This window comes from Stenella coeruleoalba (assembly GCF_951394435.1).
Source record: "Stenella coeruleoalba genome assembly, chromosome: 12".
NCBI lineage: Eukaryota > Metazoa > Chordata > Mammalia > Artiodactyla > Delphinidae > Stenella > Stenella coeruleoalba.
This window is the reverse complement of record NC_137158.1, coordinates 71,169,466-71,178,610: the sequence shown is the minus strand read 5'-3', so window position 1 is coordinate 71,178,610 and position 9,145 is coordinate 71,169,466. Positions and strand designations below refer to the sequence as shown.

The 9,145-nt window shown below is 40.2% G+C and overlaps 1 protein-coding gene across 2 annotated transcripts in view; it reads left to right on the top strand.

Moving 5' to 3' along the window:
• The first annotated feature begins 1,594 nt into the window (after nt 1-1,594).
• Nucleotides 1,595-9,145, top strand: part of EPM2A (EPM2A glucan phosphatase, laforin) — a 106,605-nt gene continuing 99,054 nt past the window's right edge. The window contains exon 1 of one of the 2 annotated variants that reach the window (XM_079939477.1): nt 1,595-1,940. In XM_079939477.1, the coding sequence (XP_079795603.1) occupies nt 1,640-1,940 (301 nt within the window). In that variant the 5' untranslated portion in view covers nt 1,595-1,639. Of the gene's footprint in view, nt 1,941-2,018; nt 2,155-9,145 lie in introns of those variants that run through there. The other variant, XM_079939478.1, reaches the window with a different exon arrangement.

The following is a 9,145-nucleotide window of genomic DNA, read 5'->3' as shown; positions in this document are numbered from 1 at the left end:
TTGGAAGAGCTGATGGGAATAATGCCATTTGGAAAGTACACAACACAGCAGCATGGCAGAACACAAGAAAGTTCTGAACTGTCAGCTTCCAGGGTCCTTGCATGGCCAAATGACTCTTATTTTCCTAAAATTAAGAATATTTTGTAGCAGCAATTTGAATAAACGGACTCACTTGTCACTGTGATTTAATGTCTGCTTTGCTACTGAATCAGCCGTATTTGGCCAGCCCTGCTGTCTTCACATTTTTCTTTGTGTTTATCCCTAAGCTTAGCAACTAACCAAACACTGAGTGGAATATCGATATTTAAAAGTGAAATGTATTAAGTTTACTAATTGTTCCACAGAGAGACTGAGTTTGTATGGTTTACATTTTTATACTTCTTTCTGTTCTACTTATATTCTGAATGTCTGAAATTTTTTGACTTTCCCCCCACTATTCACAAGCTTTCAAATACTGGTAAAGACGTGTCTTTGTGTGTCTTTAGTTCACATAAGATTGCTATGTTAAGTGCTGATGAATATAGAAATGTTAAGACCACGAGAACAATTTTAATAAAGAATCAAAAAGTAACAGATTATGTAAACAGGACAGGTGGTTTTCTTAAGGTAGTGACCAAAATTAAAGCCCCCCCTCCTCCACGCCCTACCCCTAACAGTTTTCTTTTGATCAAATAACTATAAGCCTGTGTTTCTGGACACAGAATGATGTTTTAAGTTGAAAAAATATTACTGACTTTTACTGAAAGCAAATTCAAAGCAAAAAGCTTTATTTTATGCCATTTAAAAATTGTCAGTCATATATTTACAGTCATAGAATTACCGTTTTTGGGTTTTGTTTTACCTTGGAAAGGCTTGAAAATATTTACTTTAAACCATTTTTATACGTACTAAAGTATTATAACACTCTTTCGAAAAAAGAAAGTGATCATGTGTCATTTCAGGCATCAAATTGGTCTAGGCAAGGGAAAAGTATTCAGTGTTTTTGCACGAGCTCTGGGCTCTGAATGGCGCCTCTTCCACTAATCAGAAAAACTTTAGAGCCGGCAGGGTCTTTAAAGATCATTATTTTATACCCTCAGTTTACAGGTAAGAACCTGAGGCCCAGAGAGTGTAAGTGACCTGTTGAAGGTCCGGAGCTCTCCAGACACCGCTGCAGGATCTTTCCCCAACTTCACTATTGTGGAGGCTGCTTTCTATATGCCATTCTCTTCTTCCTACGACTCTCACAAAAATAATTTCGAGGTTTTTAGAAAGATTACTGGAAAATCTCGGGGCTTATGAGATGTTTTATTTTCTTTCTTAACCCCTTTTCCTTGCTTCCGATGCGTCCCCAGACGTCCGCGGAGCCGCTGGAAGAGGCAGCGGGCAGGGGCCAAGCTCTTTCTCGGGGAGAGACGGGTGGTGGCCCCAGCTGACCACTTCCCGCGGCCAAAGGCCCCGGCCTGGATCATCCTCGGGCTCCTGGGCCGCGTGATGCAGCCCAAAAAAGGTGCAGCATCGCACGTGTCCCTGCCAGCGTCCGCGCCTCGCGCGTCCAGGCCTCGCGCGCCGCCGCCCAATCGCCGCTGCCGCCTGGCGCTCGGGTCGCGTCCGCCGGTCGCAGGGAGACTGGAGCCCGGGAGCCGCGCCGCCCGCTGCCATGCGGTTCCGCTTCGGGGTGGTGGTGCCGCCCGCGGTGGCCGGGGCCGGGCCGGAGCTGCTGGTCGTGGGGTCTCGGCCTGAGCTGGGGCGCTGGGAGCCGCGCGGGGCGGTGCGCCTGAAGCCGGCGGGCACGGCAGCGGGCGCTGGGACACTGGCGCTGCAGGAACCGGGCCTGTGGCTCGGGGAGGTGGAGCTGGCGGCCGAGGAGGTGGCGCAGGATGGGGCGGAGCCGGGCCGCGTGGACACGTTCTGGTACAAGTTCCTGAAGCGCGAGCCGGGAGGAGAGCTCTCCTGGGAAGGTACTGGGAGCTGCGCCGGCCTGCATCCCGGCCTCGGCCTTGGCCTTGGCCTCGGCCTCGGCCTGGGGCGGGCCCCACAGTCCCCGCCGCGACTTCCCGGGCGCTTTGCCCGGCGCTCGGGCTTCACAAGCTGTCTGAACTCCCCGGACGCCCTGGGCTGACCCTTCTCTGTCCGCCCAGCTGTCGCCCCAGCCGCGCCTCCCGCACCCAACAGGTTCGCTAGATGGAGGCTGGGTTTCTGGGTTTCTGTCCTCCCGCCCCTTCGGTCTTTGCTCCTCCGACCTCTTTCCCACAAACACAGGACCCGGTTCGGGCCTCGGTCCCCCTCGCCCTCCGCGTCCTCCCTGCGCGGGTTCCCGGTCTGCCAGGTCCCCCGCCGCTCCTGGGTTCGCTCCTGAACTCTGCCTTGACTGTTTTTGTGCCCTCATTTTCTTGCCCCGATTCACTAAAAAATGACCCAACGAGTGAAGCTACCCTTTTCGCTAATCCTAAACTGCAACGTGCTATCTCTAGTGTATTATTTTTTTCTTCTTTTCGATTTGAGAATGAACTACTGGAAAAACGTTGAGCGTTTCTCTTTCTGATTTTTTTTAAAGCCCCGAATATATGACAGTTGAGATATGCTCTGATTTCTTAAAATATAAAAACAATACATGCTGGCTGTAAAAAATCAAAAACAAAAGCAAAAAATGTACAAAGTAAAAACTTGTGTCCTCCACACACCCTAAGTCCACTGCACACAGACCAATATATGACATGTATCTATCTCACACATAAATTGGTTAATATATTATTCTCTATCCTGCTTTTTCTTGCTCTGTAAAGGTTGCGGATACCTTTTAGTGCCACTCGTATAAATGTATATTTCATTTTTTAAATGGCAACGAAATATTCTGCATTTACCAATGTGCATTTAGGTTGTTTTCTGTCTTCCTCTGTTATAAACAGTAATAGCTTAATTGGAAATCTGTGTATAAAGTTATCTTTGAGCATTTGGGAATGTTCCTGTATGGTAGATTCTGAGAAGTGAAACTGTTAGGTCAAAGCGTGGCCATATTTTACATTCCAGTAAGGACTACCAAATTATTCCCTGAAAACTTTATGCCAGTGTAGAATCCTGCCCGCGATGTGTGAATTTAGACAGTCCTTTCTTTAAATGAAATGTGCAAAGTTGGGGATTGGAGTATGTGTGGCTCAGTAGTTGTCTAAAGTGGATGAAATGTCTCTGTGGAAGTTTATATGACAAAAATGGGCCACTTAGCCCATAATGATGTGGAATCAAAGAATCTGCAAAGAGCATGAGTGTTCTGTAATATGTTTATATATATATTTTTTCCTTGTTCCTCTTTGTACCCCGCTGAGTTTCATGGTCTGGTGACGTTTATTGTCTTTTTGTATTACGATGCCAGAACTGAAAGGTACTCTCATCAATTATGCCCTTCTTTACAGGATATTACTATTATTAATAGTATTATATAATTATTTTTCATAATAAAGTAATATCTGATCATTTTAATAAAAATTAGGATGGTAAAAAAGAAAGATTCTTCCCTTTCCCCAGTCTCTCTCCTTTTCTATTTTTAGTTTTTCTGATATTCCTCTCAAAGTTCTGAATAATTTGCTTATATTGCTATTTCTTAATATATCAAGTTGAATTTTTCTGTTTTTAGATTTTCTGAGTTACCATACAAGTTATATATTACATTTAAATTAAAATTAGACAATATCTATTGACAGCTGCTGTATACCCATTAAATTAACCATCATACTTGCTGTGAAATATGAGGAATTTAGCTCAAGTTCATTATCTCTCTCCTCCCTGCTGGTTTTTATATTATTATTTTATACTGCATATATGTAGTTTATTGTTGACTTTCTATTATATAGAAATTTCTGTATTATGCTTCTGTTACATAGAAAGTTACTCCTATGTAAAAGGATAAGAAAAATAACTCACCTACACATTCCTCCCCTTCTCCTTACTTTGGTTAATCATCATTTCTACATTAAGTTCTATTAACATATAATTTGTATTCTGTTTTATAATTGTTGCTGTGCCTTCTTGTTTTAGGTGGATAGGTTGATTCTAAGAACTGTAAGTTAACAAAGAGCATCACGAGGCGCAGCATAGCCTATTTTGTTTGTTTGTTTGTTTTTTTGCGGTACGCGGGCCTGTCACTGCTGCGGCCTCTCCAGTTGCGGAGCACAGGCTCCGGACGCGCAGGCTCAGCGGCCATGGCTCACGGGCCCAGACGCTCCGCGGCGTGTGGGATCTTCCCGGACTGGGGCACGAGCCCGCGTCCCCTACATTGGCAGGCGGACTCTCAACCACTGCGCCAGGGAAGCCCGCATAGCCTATTTTTAAGAGCAAGGATTCTAGAGCCAGAATGGCTTCACCAACCAGTGTGTGACCTTGGGCAAGTCACTTTACTGTGCTGTTGTTGAAAGGACTAAACTGGCTAATAAATCTAAAGAGCTTAGAATAAGACATATATTAAGTGTTAAATAAGTGTTTGTTATTGTTACTATTATGATTAGGAAATAATTAGTGTGGAACTAAGTAGTTCAGTTGCACTCATTAAAAGTTTGGAAATATAATTCTGTGACATGAAACCTGTGTACCAGGAGGAAACGCTCTCTTCTCTTACACTGTAAATCATGCTCAGATTTTTATTTAAAGTGATACCAGAGCTCATTTTACTTTATGTTTGGGTGGCCATGTTCTACACCTTGTTTCAAACTTTCTAGTTACTTTTTAGAAACAGAAACAGCACGTTGATCATCAATTTCCTAGCTTAAATGCAGTATTGGATGAATGCAAATTCCTCACTTTTTGAAAACATTCTTTTCCTTGAAGAATTGGGATTTTTGTTCCAATTTTCACTAATATATAGCTTTCTGAGCACAGCTGAGACTTTTATTTTTGTTGTTTTTAATTGAACTCCGATGTGTGTTGCATTGTTAAGGATTCCAAATCTTCCACTTTCTTGAATGTCTTAATCATTTCATTGGATTGTATCCTCAAATAATTTTTTTTGGTATTTTTTTATACTTTTTTTTTCACACACACACCCTGTATTTTATTTTTACAAGAGATAAACTGACACCAAACATTGTAAATGGATGGCCACAACAAAAGCAACAATGATTGCAATTACCAAACACGAAACACACTCACACTATGTCATAATATTGACATTCAGTCCAGTAATCCTCCACTGTAACAGCTCCTTTACTTTGCAGTGAAAATTGATTTGTATATTTTTTGTCTCTGAGTCTTTGTGGGATTTTTTTTTTATTCAAACAGAAAGTCACAAAAATTATAATCATCCTCATCAGTTCACTCAGTCCCATGTAATTAATTTTTTTTCATCTTGATCTTTTGTTAGCACTTTTATAAATTCATCAGTTTTCCATTAGAGTTCTGAAAATGCTTATTCATTCAGTTCAGCAGTATAGTCAGTTTCCAGAAACCTGTACTTGTCAGAGTCTTTTCCATGAATTCCTTGAAGATGAAACCCTTTTATAGGAATATATTTGCAAAAGCATCAGAGTACACCCAGAACTGTCTGCAAATGACAAAAGACTTCAAAATGACCATGGTTAAAGATTTGATGAAAGTTCATAATAATGCAATTGACAAGGAAATTTAGTTATTTCTGAGAAACATTTTAAAGTAATAACGAGAATAATGACTTATAACATTATACCAGAACATATAAGATTTTTAGAAATTTCATGTAATGTCTGAAACATTTATATTAACATATTTCCATACAAATAACCCAAAGAAAATTTAGTATTAGTTGTTTTTGTTTGTTTTTTTATACTGCAGGTTCTTATTAGTCATCAATTTTATACACATCAGTGTATACATGTCAATCCCAATCGCCCAATTCAGCACACCACCATCCCCACCCCACCACGGTTTTCCCCCCTTGGCGTCCATATGTTTGTTCTCTACATCTGTGTCTCAACTTCTGCCCTGCAAACCAGTTCATCTGTACCATTGTTCTAGGTTCCACATACATGCGTTAATATATGATATTTGTTTTTCCCTTTCTGACTTACTTCACTCTGTATGACAGTCTCTAGATCCATCCACGTCTCAACAAATGACTCAATTTCATTCCGATTTATGGCTGAGTAATATTCCATTGTATATATGTACCACAACTTGTTTATTCATTCGTCTGCCGATGGGCATTTAGGTTGCTTCCATGACCTGGCTATTGTAAATAGTACTGCAATGAACATTGGGGTGCATGTGTCTTTTTGAATTATGGTTTTCTCTGGGTATATGCCCAGTAGTGGGATTGCTGGATCATATGGTAATTCTAGTTTTAGTTTTTTAAGGAACCTCCATACTGTTCTCCATAGTGGCTGCATCAGTTTACAGTCCCACCAGCAGTGCAAGAGGGTTCCCTTTTCTCCACACCCTCTCTAGCATTTGTTGTTTGTAGATTTTCTGATGATGCCCATTCTAACTGGTGTGAGCTGATACCTCATTGTAGTTTTGATTTGCATTTCTCTAATAATTAGTGATGTTGAGCATCTTTTCATGTGCTTCTTGGCCATCTGTATGTCTCCTTTGGAGAAATGTCTATTTAGGTCTTCTGCCCAGTTTTGGATTGGGTTGTTTGTTTCTTTAATATTGAGCTGCATGAGCTGTTTATATATTTTTGAGATTAATCCTTTGTCCATTGATTCGTTTGCAAATATTTTCTCCCATTCTGAGGGCTGTCTTTTGGTCTCATTTATGGTTTCCTTTGCTGTGAAAAGGCTTTGAAGTTTCATTAGGTCCCATTTGTTTATTTTTGTTTTTACTTCTATTACTCTAGGAGGTGGATCAAAAAAGATCTTGCTGTGATTTATGTCAAAGAGTGTTCTTCCTATGTTTTCCTCTAAGAGTTTTATAGTGTCTGGTCTTACATTTAGGTCTCAAATCCATTTTGAGTTTATTTTTGTGTATGGTGTTAGGGAGTGTTCTAATTTCATTCTTTTACATGTAGCTGTCCAGTTTTCCCAGCACCACTTATTAAAGAGACTGTCTTCTCCATTGTATATCTTTGCCTCCTTTGTCATAGATTAGTTGACCATAGGTGCGTGGGTTTATCTCTGGGCTTTCTATCTTGTTCCATTGATCTATGTTTCTGTTTTTGTGCCAGTACCATATTGTCTTGCTTACTGTAGCTTTGTAGCATAGTCTGAAGTCAGGGAGTCTGATTCCTCCAGCTCCGTGTTTTTCCCTCAAGACTGCTTTGGCTATTCAGGGTCTTTTGTGTCTCCATACAAATTTTAAGATGATGTTTTCTAGTTCCTTAAAAACTGCCATTGGTAAGTTGATAGGGATTGCATTGGATCTGTAGATTGCTTTGGGTAGTATAGTCATTTTCACAATATTGATTCTTCCAATCCAAGAACATGGTATATCTCTCCATCTGTTGGTATCATCTTTAATTTCTTTCATCAGTGTCTTATAGTTTTCTGCATACAGGTCTTTTGTCTCCCTAGGTAGGTTTATTCCTAGGTATTTTATTCTTTTTGTTGCAGTGGTAAATGGGAGTGTTTCCTTAATTTCTCCTTCAGATTTTTCATTATTAGTGTATAGGAATGCAAGAGATGTCTGTGCATTAATTTTGTATCCTGCTACTTTACCAAATTCATTGACTAGCTCTAGTAGTTTTCTGGTATCATCTTTAGGATTCTCTATGTATAGTATCATGTCCTCTGCAAACAGTGACAGTTTTACTTCTTCTTTTCCAATTTGTATTCCTTTTGTTTCTTTTTCTTCTCTTACAGCCGTGGCTAGGACTTCCAAAACTATGCTGAATAATTTTGGTGAGAGTGGACATCCTTGTCTTGTTCCTGATCTTAGAGGAAATGCTTTCAGTTTTTCATCACTGCGAATGATGTTTGCTGTGGGTTTGTCATATATGGCCTTTATTATGTTGAGGTAGGTTCCCTCTATGCCCACTTTCTGGAGAGTTTTTATCATAAATGGGTGTTGAATTTTGTGAAAAGCTTTTCTACATCTATTGAGATGATCATATGGTTTTTCTTCAGTTTATTAATATGGTGTATCACATTGATCACATTGATTGATTTGCATATATTGAATTTGCACATATTGCATCCCTGGGATAAATCCCACTTGATCGTGGTGTATGATCCTTTTAATGTGTTGTTGGATTCTGTCTGCTAGTATTTTATTGAGGATTTTTGCATCTATATTCATCAGTGATATTGGTCTGTAATTTTCTTTTTTTTGTAGAAAAAAAGAAAATTTCTTTTTGTTTTTATTTTTTTGTAGAAAAAAGAAAATTTCTTTTTCTTTATCTGGTTTTGGTATCAGGGTGATGGTGGCCTTGTAGAATGAGTTTGAGAGTGTTCCTTCCTCTGCAATTTTTTGGAAGAGTTTGAGAAGGATGGATGTTAGCTCTTCTCTAAATGTTTGGTAGAATTCACCTGTGAAGCCATCTGGTCCTGGACTTTTTTTTGTGGAAGATTTTTTTTTTTTTTTTTTTTTTTGCGGTACGCGGGCCTCTCACTTCTGTGGCCTCTCCCGTTGCGGAGCACAGGCTCCGGACGTGCAGGCTAAGCGGCCGTGGGTCACAGGCCCAGCCACTCCACAGCATGTGGGATATTCCCGGGCCGAGGCACAAACCTGCGTCCCCTGCATCGGCAGGCGGACTCTCAACCACTGCACCACAAGGGAAGCCCTTGTTGGAAGATTTTTAATCACAGTTGCAATTTCATTACTTGTGCTTGGTCTGTTCGTATTTTCTGTTCCTTCCTGGTTCAGTCTTGGAAGGTTATACCTTTCTAAGAATGTGTCCATTTCTTCCAGGTTGTCCATTTTATTGGCATAGAGTTGCTTGTAGTAATCTCTCATGATCCTTTATATTTCTGCTATGTCAGTTGTTGCTTGTCCTTTTTCATTTCTAATTTTATTGATTTGAGTTCTCTCCCTCTTTTTCTTGATGAGTCTGGCTAATGATTTATCAATTTTGTTTGTCTTCTCAAAGAACAAACTTTCAGTTTTATTGATCTTTGCTATTGTTTTCTTTGTTTCTATTTCATTTATTTCTGCTCTGATCTTTATGATTTCTTTCCTTCTGATAACTTTGGGTTTTGTTTGTTCTTCTTTCTCTAGTTCCTTTAGGTGTAAGTTTAGATTATTTACTTGAGATTTTTCTTGTTTC